Raw genomic sequence first — 23,135 nt, 5'->3', positions numbered from 1 at the left:
TTGTGGTGTTATACAGAGAGACAAATTAACAAAAAATGCATCAATGTACAAATACTTATGGATCTAACTGTATATATTTTGGAGGTTTTACTGTAAGCAGTACCACAAAGCGTTTTCAAAGCAAATGAGTACACACTTCCAAAATAATACACACTAATATTTTTTATGGAAAATAAAGACAAAAGCAATGGGAAGAACTGTCACAAATTCAGTTAGGCACAGAAAAAATGTCACAAATACAGTGAGATTGGCAAACTCTGACAAAGCATTAAGTAAATAAGTCAACAAAACCAAGGAATGATAGCTAAGGTGAAAGCAGATAGCTTACCTGGCCTGAAGTCTGCCTCCTGGCATTTTCATACAGATGATTTATGTGTGACACAAAAGTTTCAAAGTCAGGAATCACAAACTTTTTTCTGAAAGCCTGTGTTAGAAGAACAATGTTGCTACCCACACACCTGCAACGAAACAAAAGCAAAAGTTTCAGTTTTATTCTGGTGAAGCAGAACATGTCCAGACAAATAGTAACAAGATGTGCTAAACACCAGAAATCATTGCAGCCACTGCTACAGAATGAAGAAAAAAACCTGATCTTCTGAAACCAGCACACCTCCTAGCAGGAACCTAGTGGCAGCTCCAAGCCTGACCAACAATCAGACGGCTAGGTGTCAATGTACAGTGAAGCAATCAACATGTAGGCTGGATCTACCAGGCTCACTTCTTAAAGAGATATCGATCCATCATAGTTCCACCCGCCGTCTCCTGTACCGAGTGCTGCAGAAGATCCATACAGTCTCTGAGTCGTGGGTCTGTGGTCAGAAGACCTGTGCTTTTCAGGGCCTGTTAAAAACAAAATACAAGAATATCCTCTGAATACAAGAAAATCTAAATGGTAAGAAAACAACATACAAAATGGCCCAGTAATTTTAATTAAGTCCTTGAGAATAATTAATTCATCATCCTTTCTTGGTTTGAAAATAAATCATAAAAGCTTTGAGCTCTTGAAAGCAGAGTATTTCACAGTCTGTAATATTGATTCAGGGTTAAAATGACTACCTCATTTATAATTTTTAATTCTAATTTATTTTTAACATACACCTCTAGCTCTGATACTTGGCAATACTCTACATTAAGAGGCAATAATTACTTTACCTTGTCTTCATTACTTGTCTGGATTACCCTACTACTCACTTCAGACATTATTCTTTACGATCATAAGAGTCAGCACAATTAATAAAAAAGTTTAATGAGCACCAGCCAGAGTTCGGAGTCATATCAACAACAACAATTGCATTACTTCATAGATGTGTCTGCTACATACAAAGAAAATCATCTATAAAACTCTTTAACTAAACCTATTCTGAATTTGCAGATTACACTTAAACAATTATAATACAGTGTATGTAATACTATTTTGCCAAATACTAAAAATCATTGTGCTGCATTTGATTAATTATCATGGGCTCACTTAGGTCCAAAACAAAGGCAAACCTTCTATTCACTGGATTTATGTCTATATGTAATTTTTACTTATTTCATTTACTTAATTTGACAGATATGAGAGATTTACAATGTATACAGATTGTTACCTCTGTCACACAAGTCACAGGTATGTTAACATTTCCTTACAGTAGTTTCAGTATCTCACTTCCATAGCTTGCTACCTGCTATTTTGAAACTGAACCCCTTAGCTTATGTTTGTGTACTGCCTACATTCATGGACCAGTTTAACAGCTAAAAAAAACAAAAAAAAAAACTCAAAACCAAATCCTAAAATGTTCATAATTCTGGCATGTTTCAAAGTCTTAGAAGGATGTTGAGCTATCATGAAAAACCTCAATATTAAAGCCTAGAAACATTATCTTTACACTGACATTATGGCGTTCTTAATTTCCTATGTTTTACAGCATAAAAAAACAAAATTATTTTATTGTGACCCTAGTACCAGGATATTGTGAAGTTCCTGGCAATCCCCTGTTCCCAACTATAACTATGTACAGTGGATTCAGAAAGTAGATAGATAGATACTTTATTAATCAGAAGGGGAAATTCACATACTCCAGCAGCAGCATACTGATAAAAAACAATATTAAATTAAAGAGTAATAAAAATGCAGGTAAAAACAGACAATAACTTTGAATAATGTTAACATTTACCTGCCCCAACCAAGCCCCCCAACCCCCGGGAGTTATTGAAGAGTAGCATAGTGTGGGGGAGGAACGATCTCCTCAGTCTGTTAGTGGAGCAGGACATTGAATAAAGTCTGTCGCTGAAGCTGCTCTTCTGTCTGGAGAAGACACTGTTTAGTGGACGCAGTGGAATCTCCATAATTGATAGGAGCCTGCTGAGCGCCCGTCGCTCCGCCACAGATGTCAAACTGTCCAGCTCCATGCCTACAATAGAGCCTGCCTTCCTCACCAGTTTGTCCAGGCGTTAGGCGTCCTACTTCTTAATGCTGCCTCCCCAGCACACCACCGTGTAGAAGAGGGCGCTCACCACAACCGTCTGATACAACATCTGCAGCACATTATTCCATACCCTTCACTTTTCTGCACACTTAAGTGAGTTTAGATTTAATTTCAAATGGATAAATTTGACATTTTTGCTCATTGGTGTACAATCAATAACCAATAATAAACACTTGATTTATTTAAAATATTCAGACCTTTAATCATGACTTTGTAGAAGCCTCTTTGGCAGCATTTACAGTTTTGAGTCTCTATAAGTTTTCACACCTAGATTTGCGAAGTTTATCCCATTCTCCCTAGCAGATTCCTCTTAAGCTTGGTTACTTTAAATGGGAAGTGTCTCAAAACTGCCATATTCAAAGCCCTTTCCACACATGATTTATGTAGTTGTAGGACATGCAGGCATTACCCATCTTGCTATGTTTTGGCATTACAGGTTACTGATTGTAGATTGATGGTCAAAAATGGTAAATTTATTCATGTAAAATTAAATCTACAAAACACTAAAGTATACAGAAAGTGAAGGTGTCTGAAAACTCTAAATAAAATCTGGTAGCCTATAGAATTATATGAATGGAATGGAATATATCAGAAATATATGAATGGAATGGAATATATCAGAAATATAGAACTTGTCTTTAGAACCAAACAAAAATACCAGATCTTATATTGATCCACCAATTCATCCATCCAACCATCCATCCATCCATCCATCCAAACCACCTCCAGAAATATTGACAACACACAATAGTCAAATTAATATGAAACATTTAAATAATATACATTTAGAGAAAGGCCATGTCTGTGTTCAGGTCTGGCAAGGATGTCCTGCAAAAAAAAACAATTCAAGTTAATCCAAACACAAAAAGGCAGAGGATGTACATATTTGATCCAAAAAGCATAAGAGGGAAAGAAGCCACAAATGTGTGTTTATGTGTTTGTCTGGTTTACTAATAATCCACACTGTTGAACCTCCACCTGTTTTGTAAAGATTCATAGGGAAGACCATAGATGATGCTTCATTTCAAAATTCTTCCCATTGAGTAATTTTATGTGCCCGAGGATGCATTTTTGGGACTTGGCACAGATATGCAAAAATTGCTCCACATGGTGGACATAGTCAGTAAAACTGCTTGAGGGCAAAGTTTTTCTAATGGGGCATTTAGTGACAACACCTGCACCTTATTCTACCCCACGTAGAGCCAGGTATCCCTGGTAGTTTTTGTATAAAGCTGTAAAATATTACTTACCCAGTAATTTATGAAAAAACAGTATCTTTAGAAACAAATATGCAGATTACAAAGAAGCTGGAAAAAAGAATTGCAATTTAGAATTATCTGGGTTAGCAAGGAGCTACTGCAGTGCATAGAAGTGGAGACATGGATAGTGAGTACTTACCTGCAAATACTTAGGTACTTCTCGTCTGCTAAAATCCATTGGCCTGTGTACATGGCCACTAGTGGGTCTCATTGAGCATACTGGCTTGCATCATTTCATTGAGTTGTGGAAGGTGACATGGGTAATGCTGCATCTGACCCAAAGTGAAGAACAAGGCAGAGCCGGGAGAATAAATGTGCAGGCAGGGAGCAAGGTAGATGAGAATGCCTGGGGCACTCCTAAAGAAGCACAGGAAGATCAGGGTTGCTGAAGGAGGAGACCTACCATCAGCATTGTCTGAAGTGCTAGTTCATTCCTTTATCAACATCCCGGGGCATTATAATATGTGCCATATTCTTCCTGTGGTATGTATACCTCCTACTATTTTTGAACATAAACTTTTAATTGAAGGAGTTCAGGAACAACATGTATTTATTTGTTTTGAATTTGTTTAAACTCAGTACCCAGATGATGTTGTCAGATTTTATTTTAAAGTATATGATCTTATTCAGTTGCTTTTTGTTAATTCTTAAAGGTGGTCTGTTTAATAAAGAAGTACCTTTACCTTTCGTTTGAAAAATATAAGATACACTTATTTTATCTAAGATTTGAATAATATGTTTTAGTATTACTTAAGTATTTTTATGTTATATTTTTATCATCAACATGTAAATGTTAAGTCTATGTCACAATCTAATCTGCTGTCAAAAACTGATTACCAAATCAGTAGTTTTTGTTTTTCAAGCAGATTAAGAGAGACAGACAGACAGACAGACAGACAGACACAGAAATTCTTTCAAAATTAAAGTATTAAATAGGAACACTAGGTTCTTCTTTCTTTCTTTTACACTTAGTATTGCACTTTTGTTTTAGATTTTACCACCTTTATATTTTCTTTTTTTCAAATCACTGGGAATGTCAAATTACATGACTGCCTCTGACTTGGTAAGATTATGTAAATAATGTCTACAACTGAAAATCGCTGGAAAAGTTGTGTAGTGTGACCAGGTTTATAATATTGAACATACCATGTATTTTCATTTATTTAATTAAACTGCGTTCCAATATAAAAAATTAAATAAAACAATATAATAACAATTACATCAAAATAGGGTACAATATCAAAAATGAAAAACAAAATATATTTGAGTTAGGTGTTAGGTGTAATTATAAATATAGATTACCATTTAAATTATGCAGTACCTGTTTCTAACAAAAAACATATACTGTATGATGCACACAAACAAGCAATTAACACACAGCAAACCTTTAAAAAAAGCCACACACCTATCAAATATTCATAAGATATTTACAAAGAAGATAAAAGTATAACATATAGTGACATATATTCACATAAATACAATACAAATTAAGCATATATTCTTCCACCATGCTTAACAAGTTTACAAGTAAAGTAGATACATTTTACTGTGGCTTCTTCTTTTTGAGCGCATACACCGTCATCATGGCACTACCAGATCTAAACAGCAGCGTGGCGAATTGCTCGTGTACTGAAGCGACTTTAGCTGCAGGTGGAAGTCCCATTTTATGTTTTGGTGCCAAGCAGAATTGTGTTGCGGTGCAGCCATCTATTAGCTGGTGAAAGCGCTGTGAAGAAGCTATCTGTTGCTACGGTCCTGCCTTTGTCCAGTCTGATAGTGGTCACGGGACATTGTATCTTTGATTGCCGGTACAACAAATAGTTCTGAGCAGGCATCAGCCACAGCGCTGTTCTTGTGAAAAGAATGGAGATAAATGCCATCAACTCAGAGAGTGAGAGGCAATTATATTTTCATTGTATCATGTGAACGTCACTGAGAGAATAAAACTGAATAATAAAAAAACAAGCGCTAACTTTTACAAGTAGCCAAATGTAGCCAAAATTTACACCAGGTGTTACAGACTCTAATCAAATGTATATTTTTATTATTTTGTAGAAATTATAATAACAACAGCAGCTCACTGCTCAAAATGCAGATTGCCCGGTCTCGAACCCGGGACCTCCTGGTTATAAGGCTGTAGTTCTTACGTCTGCACCATTCAAGAATATGTGTAACCTCTCTGTCGATTCACATCTGAGCTTGAGTTTTTTAACTCATTGACAGCCAGATGTAAATCAAATGCTGTTTTTTATTCTTTGGTTATATTCTTGAATAAAAGCGCACATGTTTATTTGATATTTGGAGTAAAGTCTTCACACATTATACACTTAAGGTCATTATTAGTATAACATGGAAAAAGTTTCTGCTTTAGGTATGTGTTCAGCATTTCTTGCATTTCTCGCATTCCCTTTCATCCTACACTTAACCATATCTTTGTAGACATGGAACACAGATGAAATTCATGTATTCCAAATAACGATATACTGTATTATTTATCCCATACAACCCCAGGCACCTCACACACCTTGAGCTGGGAGAGCTTTTTGCCCGAGCTGAGCTACGTCAAGGTGGGGGATTGAACAGCAGGCTGCTTGCTGCTTGTGCTGATCAATACATTTAAAAAACAAAAGACTATGATGGAGAGGTGAGAAGGGATTTAAGGTGGGCCAGGATTATGAGTTTTTCATAGGCTTCAGGAATTTTAGTGTTAAACAAAAATAATCTCTGTATAATCTGAGACTGTGATGGGAGCAGAAATATACCATTTTTAGATTACAAATGGAAATCAACCAAAGACAGAGTTCATTCTTCCTCAGTCTGCGTAAGACACAGCTTAATCAAGCTTATAAAGTATATCGCACACAGTTTTTGCGATTTTGACTGTCATGACATCTTAATGAACACTGTTTTAACAGCCTTCACAATTCTACACCTCACTGCATCATTCTGTCCAATCTTCTACACCACAATATGAAAATATGTTTCTATTACAATAAAAAAATCCTGGGACGAGAAAACTTTTTAGCCTGGGACGAGACGTGACTTTTTCAGAGAGATACTTTCACGTCAGGCGAGACATTGTGCCAAGAGATTTAACCATGCCTAGGGCCGGAAATAAAAGACAAAGAGTAGATGACAAAGTAGAACGTCGTAAAGAATTCAAAAATTTTGGTGCAATACACATGCAGAGCTGATTAGAGGTAATGAAAGTGCTAAAATTCTAAAGTCTCAAAAAAATGATAGTAAAGATCGCATTAGTGCAAACAAATGGAAATTATTACTTGGTGAAATAACAGAACAGTGATAACAGATTGAATATATTCGTGTTGCCATCAGGGAAAAGTAGTGTTTCTTCCCAATGAAGAGGTGTATCCGTGAGAATTAAAAGATTTGTTGTTTGGTGAAAGTGAAATCCACCAGCGCGAGCGGCAGAGATGTGGAGCGGCTGGCACGTAGCACAGGCCGGGGGGGTTGGCGAGTGAAGCGAGCAGGGGCCCCCTAGTATTTTATATTATGTAAAATTAGGGCAAATCACATTTAACTTCAAATTTTTTAATTAAATGTAAGTTTTTCATTAGAATATCTCCATTTAGTACTGTCCTTAAGAAACTCCCTGCTGTGATCATTTTGCACCCATTTTCATCACAAATTCACACCTCTGCATAGCATACATAGATGAAGCCAAAAGAAACATATATTATATTAGTACTAGTCATTTAGCCCGTTACAATAACGGGCGCTAGAACAGTAGTGCATAAACATTAGTAGGAACAGTCTATATTAAATGGCAAGGGACTTTGACCTCATTCTGTTTGTTGGTTGTATTTTTCTTTCTTTCAGCCTTTCTTTTCTTGATGTTTACTTGCTGAGCTGACTGTTCTTCGTGGGCTGCCGCCGTGTATTGTGTGTCTTTAATTTTCTGTGACAGTAATACTGTCTTGTACGGCTCTATTCAATAAGGGCGCGCACAAAAAGGCGAGCTTCAAAAGGGCGACCTCAGTTGAGCGCGGCAAATAAAGGCGTTCGTAGATAATTTAGTTCAAATGGCTCTGGAATATGTGAAGAGCAACAAAGGTGCAGATCTTTATTTACGCGCGCCTTTATTCGCTGCGCCCAATTGAGGTCGCCCTTTTGAGGCTCGCCTTTTTGTGCGCGCCCTTATTGAAGGATACCGTCTTGTACGTCCGCTGGCTTGTACGTCCGTAATATACCTTTAATTTTCTCTGGCGGTAATACAGGCGTGCGCGTTGGTAATTACCTTTAATCTCCTCTGGCAGTAATACTGGCTTGTATGTGTCTGTAATATGCGTCACTGTATTGTGTACCTTTAATTTCCTCTCGTAGTAATACTGGTTTGTATTTCCGTAAAATGCCTCTAACTTTCTGACAGTAATATCGCACTTCGCACCGTGCCCCGCGCATGCGCACTTCATCAGAAGACACCCACACACGGACACCTGGACGCACATAGGGAATTTATATATATAGATATTATCGGATCAGAAATCCACTCCAAACACAGTAAGTATTGGAATGAGGTCAAATCAATTGTTTCTGGCTTTATATAGCTTTATATAGACTGGAAAGAGACCTAGGTCCAAAGACCAAACCTGGGGTGTTTTCTGTACTTACAATTGTATCACTCACCACTGATGGTTTAACTCTCCAACACCTTTGCTTGGCTGCCCTTGAAAATCTCCCATGTGGATGCTTTTTCTATGTCTGGCTGCAATGTAGCATTGATACAATGGGAGATTTTATATATACCTTCATCTTCTTTTTCAGCTGCAGCTCTGCTCCCTCTTGAAGGTGTGTGGGCTCTCTTTCCAAGTTCAGCTTCCTTACCATCCTATTTATTTACATATAGCCGCTTTTTCTTATTCTAATAAACTGCTTTTTAAAACATGTCAAACTATACTCTAAGTACATTGACTATCAACGTAGGCAGTTTCAGTTTGTTTACAGATATTTCTTACTTCCATTGTACTTTTACTATGGAATACTCATCACCCTATTTTATTACTCTTGCTCTAACAAGAAGCCTTAAATATCCTTATAAGTTTTGTTTTTGTCCACCTGTTATGCCTTTGTGTTCTGCTTTCAGTTCCCTTTAATTCTCTGTGCATAAATATTGTATCTTTCTGTATGTGCTTGTATGTTCATCTGTCTAAACACAATTTATCTCCTGTTCCCTTGCAAATGAAAGTTCTACTGCTGAGAACTATAGCAGCCAAACTCCCTATAGTTTAAAGATAGAAATATCCCAGGTATGTTAGTTCTTGTCAGTGATAATATCTTTCTATAACTGTGTTCATCTGGAATTATCTGCAGTTTTAATTAATACAAATACAATCAAACCTACAGTATATCCACATTTATATCCATACTGGTTGGGAATATACCATGAACTCTTTACACTGTGCAATACACTTCTTTTAATTTCCCCATTGTTAATTCATGACTGTTAAGCATTTCACTTTTTGGAAGTGGCTGCAGTAGGGGTTGTGCATTCTTTTGGAGTTTTAATGTCACATTACAAGTTACCATTTGTAATTTTAGGTGTCAGTTCTTGATTATTTGATTACAAATAAAAAAATTATCATAAAAAAATATAATGCAGGATTTAAAGGTGGCACTAGGGTAGAGAGGGCAGCGCTTTTACCATATACTGTAAAACCAGAGTCCTGGGTTAGAATCCTAGCCCAGCCACTGTTACCATTGAGTTAATGCAGTCTTCTCAAGTCTGTTTTAGCAGTTTTCTAAATATTCAGCTCTCCTTGCACATCCCAAAGTCATGCATTTTAAGTTAATTCGTAACTCTGAACTGATCCAATGAGTGATTATGGGTATGTGCTTGAGTATGCTGGCATAGTGGCTAACACAGAGTTTCTGGTTCAGTTCTCAAATGTGAAGCTGAGTAAATCAATTTATTTTCCTGTGCTCCATCTGTAAAAAAATACCTGTGAACAATCGGACTGTATCCTAACCAAGCAAGCTGATTTGCACAAAATTATCAGCTAAAGGTATAACAGACATCATCCTTTAAAACGATGTTAATATCAAAAATGCAAGATATAATCCATATTCCTTCTAATTCACTAAATGACCACAAAACTAGCTGCAGAGTCAAGTGTATCACATATAAGACAACAAATGAATTATAGTGAGCAAATGAGTATAGAATTCTCTTTCATCCATCTATCTATCCATTTTCTCAACCTGCTCTTTCTGGAGCTCGTATTCTAACAGAATCAGACATAGTACAGAAATATTACACTGCACAGCACTTTCACTCATGTCTGGCCAGTTTATTGTGAATGAAAAGATTAAAACAACAAACCATCAGAAACTACAGATACTTACAGAACTGAAGAAATATTTAAACCAAAAATTATTTATTTTTTGATATGCTACTTTTGCCATGTAGTTTGTAATGATTGCTAAGAAGAAATTTTAATAATTTTTTTGATTTTATTGTAATCACACAACATTCCATACAAGTAGATCAATTTTTACAAAAATAGGATTGAAAACAAATCAATCCCCACTCCTGAGAAAGAGAGCATGGCCAACAGAGTTAAACTTAAAGCTAGTAAAAATAAGTAAATCGATGAATTAATAAGTGAATAAAACTAAACGGAGAAGAAAAAGAAATGGGGAGAGAATCTGCTTCCTCAGTGCTTTAAAAGCTTATTCTAAAATGTTATTGATTAGATCCTGCCAGGTTTTGAAAAAGTTCTGCACAGATCCTCTAAGTGAGAATTTGATTTTTTCCAGTTTCAAATAGTATAAAACATCAGTTTTAATCTTATATTTTCATGGAGAAATTACATATTGAACATTCAATTTTAATGGGACCCTGTGGTGACCAGTTCTGGATAAATGATGTGAAAAACATCAATGGGAAAAAGTAAAAAAAAAAATCTAAGTCAACTTGTGTTGCATAAGCCACATATACAGTCATATGAGAAAGTTTGGGATCCCCTTTTAATTCCTTGGATTTTTGTTTATCATTGGCTGAGCTTTCAAAGTAGCAACTTCCTTTTAATATATGACATGCCTTATGGAAACAGAAGTATTTCAGCAATGACATTAAGTTTATTGGATTAACAAAAAATATGCAATATACATCATAACAAAATTAGACAGGTGCATAAATATGAACACCCCAACAGAGATATTACCGTACATCAATACTTAGTTGAGCATCTTATTGCAAATATAACAGCCTCTAGACACCTCCTACAGCCTTTGATGAGTGTCTGGATTCTAGATAGAGGTATTTTTGACCATTCGTCCATACAAAATCTCTCCAGTTCAATTAAATTTGATGGCTGCCAAGCATGGACAGCCTGCTTCAAATCATCTCATAGATTTTCAATGATATTCAAGTCAGGGGACTGTGATGGCCATTCCAGAACATTGTACTTCTCCCTCTGCATGAATGCCTTTGTAGATTTCAAACTGTGTTTTGGGTCATTGTCTTGTTGGACTATCCAACCCCTGCGTATCTTCAACTTTGTGACTGATGCTTGAACATTATCCTGAAGAATTTGTTGATATTGGGTTGAATTTATCCGACCCTTGACTTTAACAAGGGCCCCAGTCCCTGAACTAGCCACACAGCCCCACAGCATGATTGAACCTCCACCAAATTTGACAGTAGGTAGCAGGTGTTTTTCTTGGAATGCGGCGTTCTTCTTCTGCCATGCAAAGCGCTTTTTGTTATGACCAAATAACTAAATTTTTGTCTCGTCAGTCCAAAGCACTTTGTTCCAAAATGAATCTGGCTTGTCTAAATGAGCATTTGCATACAACAAGTGACTCTGTTTGTGGCGTGAGTGCAGAAAGGGCTTCTTTGTCATCATCCTGCCATACAGATGTTCTATGCGCAAATTGTGCTGAATTGTAGAGCGATGTACAGATACAGTGGTGTGAAAAACTATTTGCCCCCTTCCTGATTTCTTATTCTTTTGCATATTTGTCACACAAAATGTTTCTGCTCATCAAACACATTTAACCATTAGTCAAATATAACACAAGTAAACACAAAATGCAGTTTTTAAATGGTGGTGTTTATTATTTAGGGAGAAAAAAAATCCAAATCTACATGGCCCTGTGTGAAAAAGTAATTGCCCCCTGAACCTAATAACTGGTTGGGCCACCCTTAGCAGCAATAACTGCAATCAAGCGTTTGCGATAACTTGCAATGAGTCTTTTACAGCGCTCTGGAGGAATTTTGGCCCACTCATCTTTGCAAAATTGTTGTAATTCAGCTTTATTTGAGGGTTTTCTAGCATGAACTGCCTTTTTAAGGTCATGCCATAGCATCTCAATTGGATTCAGGTCAGGACTTTGACTAGGCCACTCCAAAGTCTTCATTTTGTTTTTCTTCAGCCATTCAGAGGTGGATTTGCTGGTGTGTTTTGGGTCATTGTCCCTGTTGCAGCACCCAAGATCGCTTCAGCTTGAGTTGACGAACAGATGGCCGGACATTCTCCTTCAGGATTTTTTGGTAGATAGTAGAATTCATGGTTCCATCTATCACAGCAAGCCTTCCAGGTCCTGAAGCAGCAAAACAACCCCAGACCATCACACTACCACCACCATATTTTACTGTTGGTATGATGTTCTTTTTCTGAAATGCTGTGTTCCTTTTACGCCAGATGTAATGGGACATTTGCCTTCCAAAAGTTGAACTTTTGACTCATCAGTCCACAAGGTATTTTCCCAAAAGTCTTGGCAATCATTGAGATGTTTCTTAGCAAAATTGAGACGAGCCCTAATGTGCTTTTTGCTTAACAGTGGTTTGCATCTTGGAAATCTGCCATGCAGGCCGTTTTTGCCCAGTCTCTTTCTTATGGTGGAGTCGTGAACACTGACCTTAATTGAGGCAAGTGAGGCCTACAGTTCTTTAGACGTTGTCCTGGGGTCTTTTGTGACCTCTCGAATGAGTCGTCTCTGCGCTCTTGGGGTAATTTTGGTCGGCCGGCCACTCCTGGGAAGGTTCACCACTGTTCCATGTTTTTGCCATTTGTGGATAATGGCTCTCACTGTGGTTCGCTGGAGTCCCAAAGCTTTAGAAATGGCTTTATAACCTTTACCAGACTGATAGATCTCAATTACTTCTGTTCTCATTTGTTCCTGAATTTCTTTGGATCTTGGCATGATGTCTAGCTTTTGAGGTGCTTTTGGTCTACTTCTCTGTGTCAGGCAGCTCCTATTTAAGTGATTTCTTGATTGAAACAGGTGTGCCAGTAATCAGGCCTGGGGGTGGCTACGGAAATTGAACTCAGGTGTGATACACCACAGTTAGGTTATTTTTTAACAAGGGGGCAATTACTTTTTCACACAGGGCCATGTAGGTTTGGATTTTTTTTTTCTCCCTAAATAATAAAAACCACCATTTAAAAACTGCATTTTGTGTTTACTTGTGTTATATTTGACTAATGGTTAAATGTGTTTGATGATCAGAAACATTTTGTGTGACAAACATGCAAAAGAATAAGAAATCAGGAAGGGGGCAAATAGTTTTTCACACCACTGTACACCATCTGCAGCAAGATGTTCTTGCAGGTCTTTGGAGGTATCTGTGGGTTGTCTGTAGCCATTCTCACAATCCTACGCATATGCCGCTCCTGTATTTTTCTTGGCCTGCCAGACCTGGGTTTAACAGCAACTGTGCCTGTGGCCTTCCATTTCCTGATTACATTCCTTACAGTTGCAACTGACAGTTTAAACCTCTGAGATAGCTTTTTGTAGCCTTCCCCTAAACCATGATACTGAACAATCTTTATTTTCAGATCTTTTGAGAGTTGCTTTGAGGATCCCATGCTGTCACTCTTCAAAAGAGAGTCAAAGGGAAGCACGACTTGCAATTGACCACCTTAAATACATTTTCTCATGATTGGAGACACCTGTCTATGAAGTTCAAGGCTTAACGAGCTAATCCAACCAATTTGTTGTTGCAAGTAATCAGTATTGAGCAGTTACATGCATCCAAATCAGCAAAATTACAAAGGGACCCAAATTTCTGCACAGCCAGTTTTTCACATATGATTTAATTTCATACAATTAAATACTGCTTCACTAAAAATCTTTGTTCGGAAAACACCCCAGTACTCAGATGTTCCTAGGAAATGAAAGACATACCACTGTTATCTTTTTTGTTGAAAAGAGAGTAAATTATTATGCAGGCTGAGAGGGGTTCCCAAACTTTTTCATATGACTGTATGTTATCCATTCGCATAATCAAAAATTTGTATATTCGAAACAGTTACTTCCAGATGGAATTTTTGACCAATGAATGAGGGGGAGATGCAGATCTTCAATTCAAGACATCTTTCCTGTTGACATTCAATGCAGAGTTTTCCAGAACTGTTAATAATATTTTAGCAAAAAATGCACACATTTTGCACATTTTAACCATGTTTGATTTTTTTGATCACTTGAGTTGTCCAGAACTGGTCACTGCAGGGTCTTATTCAAGAGATAATTTATCCACAAAAAAATTAGACTAAAAATTCTTCCTGGCCACCCCTACAAATTACATGGGGTAAGTAACATATACAAAAAATACGATTTTTGGAAGAAGTACTTTTTAGAATAATTAATTATTTAGCCACACAGGAGTATACAATGGCGGCACGGTGGCGCAGTGGGTAGCGCTGCTGCCTCGCAGTTGGGAGACCTGGGGACCTGGGTTCGCTTCCTGGGTCCTTCCTGCGTGGAGTCTGCATGTTCTCCCCGTGTCTGCGTGGGTTTCCTCCGGGCGCTCTGGTTTCCTCCCACAGTCCAAAGACATGCAGGTTAAGTGGATTGGCAATTCTAAATTGGCCCTAGTGTGTGTTTGGTGTGTGGGTGTGTTTGTGTGTGTCCTGCGGTGGGTTGGCACCCTGCCCGGAATTGGTTCCTGCCTTGTGCCCTGTGTTGGCTGGGATTGGCTCCAGCAGACCCCCGTGACCCTGTGTTTGGATTCAGTGGGTTGGATAATGGATGGATGGAGTATACAATACAAAGTAAACATGGTATTTATAGTTTTAACATATATAACTGAAAATATGAAAGAACTTGGTGATAAATCAGTGATGAAATGGATATTTAGGACACTGACCGGCATGTGAGCCACTCACAAAATGTTCCAAATAGCAGCTCTTTGGAACATACATGCAGATAGGTACATAAATATTTGGACAGAGACAACTTTTTTCTAATTTTGGTTCTGTACATTACCACAATGAATTTTAAATGAAACAACTCAGATGCAGTTGAAGTGCAGACTTTCAGCTTTAATTCAGTGGGGTGAACAAAATAATTGCATAAAAATGTAAGGCAACTAAAGCATTTTTTTAACACAATCCCTTCATTTCAGGAGCTCAAAAGTAATTGGACAATTGACTCAAAGGCTATTTCATGGGCAGGTGTGGGCAAGTCCGTCGTTATGTCATTATCAATTAAGCAGATAAAAGGCCTGGAGTTGATTTGAGGTGTGGTGCTTGCATGTGGAAGATTCTGCTGTGAACAGAAAACATGCGATCAAAGGAGCTCTCCATGCAGGTGAAAGAAGCAATCCTTAAGCTGCGAAAACAGAAAAAACCCATCCGAGAAATTGCTACAATATTAGGAGTGGCAAAATCTACAGTTTGGTACATCCTGAGAAAGAAAGCAAGCACTGGTGAACTCAGCAATGCAAAAAGACCTGGACCTCCAGGGAAGACAACAGTGGTGGATGATCACAGAATCATTTCCATGGTGAAGAGAAACCCTTTCACAACAGCCAACCAAGTGAACAACACTCTCCAGGGGGTAACCGTATCGATATCCAAGTCTACCATAAAGAGAAGACTGCATGAAAGTAAATACAGAGGGTGCACTGCAAGGTGCAAGGCACTCATAAGCCTCAAGAATAGAAAGGCTAGATTGGACTTTGCTAAAGAACATCAAAAAAAGGCAGCACAGTTCTGGAAAAACATTCTTTGGAGAGATGAAACCAAGATCAACGTCTACCAGAATGATGGCAAGAAAAAAGTATGGAGAAGGTGTGGAACAGCTTATTATCCAAAGCATACTACATCATCTGTAAAACACGGTGGAGGCAGTGTGATGGCTTGGGCATGCATGGCTGCCAGTGGCACTGAGACACTAGTGTTTATTGATGATGTGACACAGGACAGAAGCAGCCCAATGAATTCTGAGGTGTTCAGAGACATGCTGTCTGCTCAAATCCAGCTAAATGCAGTCAAATTGATTGGGCGGCGTTTCATGATACAGATGGACAATGACCCAAAACATACAGCCAAAGCAACCCAGGAGTTTATTAAAGCAAAGAAGTGGAAAATTCTTGAATGGCCAAGTCAGTCACCTGATCTGAGCATGCATTTCACTTGTTGAAGACTAAACTTCAGACAGAAAGGCCCACAAACAAACAGCAACTGAAAGCCGCTGCAGTAAAGGCCTGGCAGAGCATTAAAAAGGAGGAAACCCAGCATCTGGTGATGTCCATGAGTTCAAGACTTTAGGCTCTCATTGCCAGCAAAGGGTTTTCAACCAAGTATTAGAAATGAACATTTTATTTCCAGTTATTTAATTTGTCCAATTACTTTTGAGCCCCTGAAATGAAGGGATTGTGTTAAAAAAAATGCTTTAGTTGCCTCACATTTTTATGCAATCGTTTTGTTCACCCTACTGAATTAAAGCTGAAAGTCTGCACTTCAACTGCATCTGAGTTGTTTCATTTAAAATTCATTGTGGTAATGTACAGAACCAAAATTAGAAAAAAGTTGTCTCTGTCCAAATATTTATGGACCTAACTGTACATTCCTTGTATCCTCTGGGGCTAACTTTTTGTTTCCATATTCATCTGTAATTAAAATAGATACACCCACTCATTTAACAAACCAGTGGTCTCTTAATATTATGACAATGTACTGTTATAAAGAGCCTGATTCTGAACTAGGTAGAGCAGGGATGTGCAAAGTCATTCCTGGAGGGCCGCAGTGGCTGCAGGCTTTTGTTCCAACCCAATTGCTTAATAAGAAGCACTAATTGCTCTAGAAACACTTCTGCTTCATTTTAGTTATCTCCCTCGTTAAGATTTTGAACCCTTATTGCTTATTTAAGTCTTAAACAGCTGCATTCTTGGTTTTTAATTGCTCCTTATTAGCAATAAGATGCAAATGACAAAAGAAACCAGCAGTTATCCATTTTGCTTGTTACCCTTTACACCTGTGTGTATTTATCATGCACTATTTGGTTTAATTAAATACTTGGAAGGAAAGAGAAGACAAAAAAGTCAAGGATTGAGAATTACCCATCCGTTTTACACTTCAAAATATTTGGATATCTTTAGAATGGAAAAAAAAATCTAGGATTTGAGAATGACTTGACATAGCAGAGTTAAAGCACTAAAAAGCCATGAAATGTAATTATTGGCAAGGATTGTTTTCTAATTAAACAACTGGGTTGGAATAAAAACCCGCGGCCACTGCGGCCCTCCAGGAATGGCTTTGCACACCCCTGAGGTAGAGGTTGTTTTCAGTACTTCAGAAGAAATAGTTGCTTTTTATTCTTTAAACATATTTACATACAATAAACTTCCAAAACTGGAAGAAAGTCTGATATATGAATCAGACTTACTACCTTATCGTTTGTTCTATGTATCTTTCAATCGCGTATGTCAGATGCAGATTCAGGAGCTGTTTTGTACCCTACCCAGCAATGGACTATTTACATAGTTTTTTAATTAAATTACAAAAGTTAATATTACTCTTCATTTTGTCATTCACCAAATTTTCTTTCAATTTCACCCTGTTAAAGTCTTGTTACAAAAATCCTGAACCATGTGCCTTGTAGCAAAACTTGTGTCTTAGAGTAGGCCCACTGAAATGAGTGAAGAGACACTTCATGATTGCTGAAAACTAGATGAGTTCCATAACACAGGTAGAGCACATAAAATTTTATGGAACTGAGTCCTTCAGTTTAAAGGTAACAGGTGGGCGGCATACAGACAGACAAATTATCCAGGGGATTGGCTGCCAGGCTACTGTGCACTTCCCTAAAGACTTTGTTTGTTTTTCTGTCTCTCTCTGTACAGCTGCATTAACTCCCAGGAATTTGACCTCCTACACCATTCTGACACCATCATTCAGAACAGTCTTTTCCAAAAGCCACACTTTATGCATCTGCTGTCACAGATCCCTTGAAAAACTAAATGCAGACACAAAGTAATGTAGTTTATCTAGTATTGTACTGACAGACGTATAGCATGCCTTATCAAGGACTGTTTACGGCAGGATTTGAATTCATTTCAGAAGGTAAAGTGCATTAGATCAATTAAACATAGTCATGATGAGATAAAGCCAGCAACTATGGTCTTGCTTCAGGACAACATGACCTGACCCAGATACAGATTACCTAGTTTAGCTTTGACTAAAATATCTGAAAAGCTGTTCCCAGCTTTGACAAAGATACAGTAAAGCAAATTCTGATTATAAAAATGTCATACAGCCCTGCTTCACCACAATGTCCAATATCTTCAAAAATCATTGATAAATGAAGATATAGTGGATAATAATTTTTAACAGCAAATACCTCAAACACCACATTAAAGCAATAATCTAAATATCAAAACCTCATTTTTTTAAACAGGGTACAACATGCATAATTACTTAAATGTTTAACAAGTCAGATAGACTACAAATCTGTGATGCATATGTAACTAGATTAATCTTGTCTTAGCAATATCACTAATACTAAGAAAGGGGTTGGCCACTTTCATTGTCTTCAGTGACTTAATTCAGATGATCCCTGTAATTCGACCTTCTAATTTCATTTAATTATTAACATGAAGTTAACAATCCCAGTAATTGACTGAATATAACCTGTGTATAAAAATTAACACACAAATATGTTTCAAATCAAATACACTAAAATTATTGTAGTGAGCTGGAGATTTAAGTTGAGAATACAAGCTTGCCATGAAATTACCTCTTTAAGAAAGTTTATTCTAACAAAGATCATATCTTTCTTTGGTGTACAAAAATGAAATGAAACGGTATATTGTATTATAACTATTTGGTCACACCTTTACTATTTCTGGCACTAAAATCAGACAAAATATGAAACCCGCAATACAAAAAAAATATTTCCATCACATTAAATTATATAACAGTTATTTGTATGTAAAAAAAACATTAATATTGTCTATATTTTACTGAATTATAAATTACTAAAGTTAGTTTGGTTATGAAATTATTTTCTTTTGAATCCATGGGGGATGCAGATCTGGGTACAAGGCTTGAAATAGCCCTGAAAAGGGCTCTAGCTCAGTGCAGGATTCACTTATGCGCAAACCCACATTTACACAGGCCCAGTTTGGAATCTCTCATAAATTAGGTCAGGTCAGGTTGAAGAGTATGCACTGTTACAGCATGTTACCGTACCCACCACACAACGAAACACCTCAGGATCCTTGTTGGCAACCCCCCAGGCAGCAACGCAGTCTGGTTCCACTCTCCGGAAATGACCTTCTATCTGCCAGGGCCAGGAGTTACGTGGGCATCCCTTGGCCTGGTCCAGCAACTTGGATCCTCAACAATGAGGCTCCTGAGAGCCAGATCACCTCTGGGAATCACGCCAAAGATACTCCCTCACAATGCAGGTAATGTGCCTCATTTCGGGACTCCATGAGCAACTGCTCATTCCACACAAAGTCAAACTAGTGGTACCCAAGGATGCTCCGAAGAGACACAGTACCAAAAGAGTCCAGTCTTCACCTCAGGTCAGTGGGTAGCGTCCATGTCTCGCAACCATATAGCAAGACAGGAAGCACCAGGACTCTAAAGACTTGGACCTTTGTCCTATTGCCACACAACCCTTTCCAGCGACCTCATGACACCCCATGCTCTCTCAATCCGTCTACTGACTTCATAGGAAGAGTCAACAGAAACATGAATTTCACTGCCAAGGCAAGTACACCTCTTGACAAGGTCGACACTCTCTCTGCAGACAGACACACTGCTGATGGCTGTGCCTAAGATGTCATTAAAGGCCTGGATCTTGGTTTTTATCCAGGACACTTGCAAGCCCAGACACTCAGACTCCTTGCTCAGTCTGTCAAGAGCCCCAATCAGGGCCTCCATGGACTCAGCGAAGATCACAGGATTGTTACCAAAGTCAAGATCAGTGAATCTTTCTTGACCAACAGATGGACACCTACTGGGACATCTATACATCTAGCCAAATATATTTGGGAATGTAAGATGAAACCAGAGAACCCAGTGAAACCTACGCAGACAAAGTAAGAAGGACAACAACTAGGCTTCAAACTCAGAATGCTGGATCTGTGATGCAGCAACAGCACAGCCCCATCTGTGCCAACAGGCTACACCTATTGAAGTTGACATATTTTTCTTAATTCAAATTGTTAAATAAATTAATGTTAATGCATAGATTAACTGGTACTTGATTCAATAAATTAAAATATATAAATCAATTTAATATGCTACCCATGTTATAGTGAATGGATGCACAAAGCTTATTTACTGAAAAATAAATCACCACTAGTGTGTTTTCTACATTTGAAACCAAACATTGAAAGACAGGAAATGTCATTTTGATCAATAAAGCCTTTTTTGAATGGTCAACCAGACTACAAATGCACCTGGGTTATACATGGACCACAGAGTATGCCTTTCATCAGTAACATAAGCTTTTCACACCAAACACAGATCAGGGTAAATGTGCATACACATAGACCCCTCAAATTAAATATAAAGACATCATTCTGAACTTGTGCTATGTTTCCTTATTACATAGCTGATTGCTTTTTGAGGATGTGTGTATGTCTCCATGTGAGAGATGTTTTTTGATATACTTACATTAATGAATCTAGTAATTGGAATTTGTTCTTTGCCTGCTGTGATGGTGTAGAACAAGAGGTCCTCGAGGCCTGGCAGCATGCCTGGCTTTAACCCACCCCTGTGGCAAGGAAGACACATAAGTCAGTCAGATGTTAGGTGCAGCAGTTTTCCTTTTTGCAATATTGATCTTTGCAATCTACCCAGAACTCTTAAAGAAAACCATCCCACATTCCAAAAAACAAATAAACACATACAAATCTCTAAGGATATTTGTCAAGCCAGAATAATCCAGAAGGTTTCCCGAGTGAGATGTGCAAAAAGCACCAGATCAAACATAAGACTCTTAATGTGTAAGCATATACGTCAATTACATTCACTCATAATTTAGGATACATTTAATATCTCAGAAGAAAAAGATTTTTTGTCAATAAATGTTTAATACACTACTTATTAAAACTGAACTCTGTAGCATAAATCTAGACAAAACATAAAAGATTAATAATTGCAACGGAAAAAGCCCTAAGTATCAACAGAGCATTTAGTAAAATAGGACCAGTCTAACCTGTTGCATCCTGGTTATAATTATTCATGCGTATAATAAAAACGAACTGTTTAAAGAGTGACTCTGGAGCCCAGGGCTGCCCTGGTGGCGAGACAGCAAGCAAAACTGACTGGGGATTAGCCACTTGTTTGCTGCACCTTGTCCAGTTGCCAATCTGAGAGGGCGCATTTCACCAGAGACGGGATGATGTCACGTAATGTCGTGAAACTGGAGAGAAGACCTACACGCTATATTTAAACTGACATTTCACGCATTGGCCACGTGCAGAAGTAACATGTTACAAAACTACATCTATTCCCGGTTACACTGAAAAAAAATTTTTTATCATGGGCACCTTACCGACAAAAAGTGTCATTTACACTTACATTAAGACAATTTAAATCATATTATAAAGGTAAAATAATCCAGGCGCTAAATTCACGTTCAAGCAAATATACCGTATTTGTTTTAATAATCTTGTAATAAACTAAGACTTCGTCGTCAACAATTGTTTTAAAACGTCTGCTGGATAATGATCCTATGCAAAAACTGTTTTTATCAATTCATTTTCCTAACCACGCTTGGTGGTTCATTTTATTTTATGCGTCAATATGTTTCTATTCACATTCACTTACAGTTTATGTAAAACATGATGAGCGTCAGTATGGTTCACATCCTGGGATGACTGCCGAAACAGCACCGAGTAGGTGTGTAGTTGCCGGGAGAAGTGGGTCCGTTTAAACAGCCTTATGTTAGTTGGTCGGGTCCACTCGGCCGCAGCAGAGAGTATCGTCTTCACAAAGCCAGGAGAGGAGGCTCGCACACGTTTTAAGACAAGCATGCCCACTGTACTGTTGATCTTTCTCTTTCAGACTAACCGCACGTAATCTCAAAAAACAGCGAAGCAAAGCTCCCGCTTTGCCACTGGTCACTCACTCCAAATAAAGCAGGTCTCCTGCGTCTTTAAGAGACTCACGGCCTCGAGACTGACAGATTGGGCGGGCTGGTGTGGAAACGAAACGTATGATAGACACGTCAGCAACCAATGAGAGACAAAGAAATAATATCAGGCTGGTTTTTGCGAGGTAGCGCCAATCATAACGTTTAGAAAGTAATATTCGCCGAAAGTGATGGATTTACTGCAGAAGCGAAGCGTAACTTTATAGATGACTTAGTGTGTCAGAGTTATGTTTGGATGTTTGGTGGTTGCTGCCTATGCATTGCAGATGTAGCAGATTTTATATTTATTTATTTATTTAATTATTAATAGCCCTTCATTAACATAAAGTAAATGAAAGGTTGAATGCTGAACAACATCAAATGGAAAATGTATTAATCATTTTATTCTATTATTTTTTATGGCGTGAGATTGGAAAAATAACGTTTGTCATCTAGTGTGATGAATCTTTTCTACATGTAAATATTACGAAAATGAACGAACTAACAATCGATTTTAGGAGAAACACCATTCACTCACAAGAAACAATCACCAATTGGTGACAATCATAGACGCGAAACTGTCGTTTAACTGTCTTTTGTTTAAGGAACATTTTAAGTCTTTTTAATGTGAGTTGCTACCATTTCGTCACTATTTAGTTACAAAAAAACCTTGTATCTGAGTCTGTCATTGTTCTTCTGGTTTGGTTTTGAAATAGTAATATCAACAATAAAACACAGAATAAATCGGATTGTAAAATGGAACCAAAAATAATAATAACAAATTCTCAACAGTCATATCTCATGGACAAGTTTAACAAGCAAGTATTACGGAAAGCAGAGTGTGTTCTCAAAGACAAGGCTCACCAACTACTTTCTCAGTTTCAGTTATTGCCATCAGGCAACAGAGGTAAAAAGCAACCAGTTTAAATGCTCATTTATTCCAATTGCTATTATTCTTCTAAATCAGTTCAATTACAAAATTCATAGGATAAACAGTTACATTTGTGTCATTCATCAGTCAAGTCTAAAGCATGGTTTCATTTTTATGTATATGTTCGATCTAATGTTT

At 37.7% G+C, this 23,135-nt stretch overlaps 1 protein-coding gene across 2 annotated transcripts in view; it reads right to left on the bottom strand.

The window, feature by feature from the left end:
- LOC114648837 (glutaminase kidney isoform, mitochondrial-like) overlaps positions 1 to 22,121 on the bottom strand; it is a 67,149-nt gene extending 45,028 nt beyond the window's left edge. Inside the window, exons 1-4 of one of the 2 annotated variants that reach the window (XM_028798109.2) lie at positions 21,763 to 22,121; positions 20,605 to 20,704; positions 719 to 840; positions 329 to 458 (exon numbers count right to left, since the gene is read on the bottom strand). In XM_028798109.2, the coding sequence (XP_028653942.1) occupies positions 329 to 458; positions 719 to 840; positions 20,605 to 20,704; positions 21,763 to 21,968 (558 nt within the window). In that variant the 5' untranslated portion in view covers positions 21,969 to 22,121. Of the gene's footprint in view, positions 1 to 328; positions 459 to 718; positions 841 to 20,604; positions 20,705 to 21,148; positions 21,297 to 21,762 lie in introns of those variants that run through there. The other variant, XM_051924073.1, reaches the window with a different exon arrangement.
- Between the last annotated feature and the right edge of the window lie 1,014 nt (positions 22,122 to 23,135).

This window comes from Erpetoichthys calabaricus, chromosome 3, assembly GCF_900747795.2.
Source record: "Erpetoichthys calabaricus chromosome 3, fErpCal1.3, whole genome shotgun sequence".
NCBI lineage: Eukaryota > Metazoa > Chordata > Cladistia > Polypteriformes > Polypteridae > Erpetoichthys > Erpetoichthys calabaricus.
This window is presented reverse-complemented; position numbering and strand designations above follow the sequence as displayed.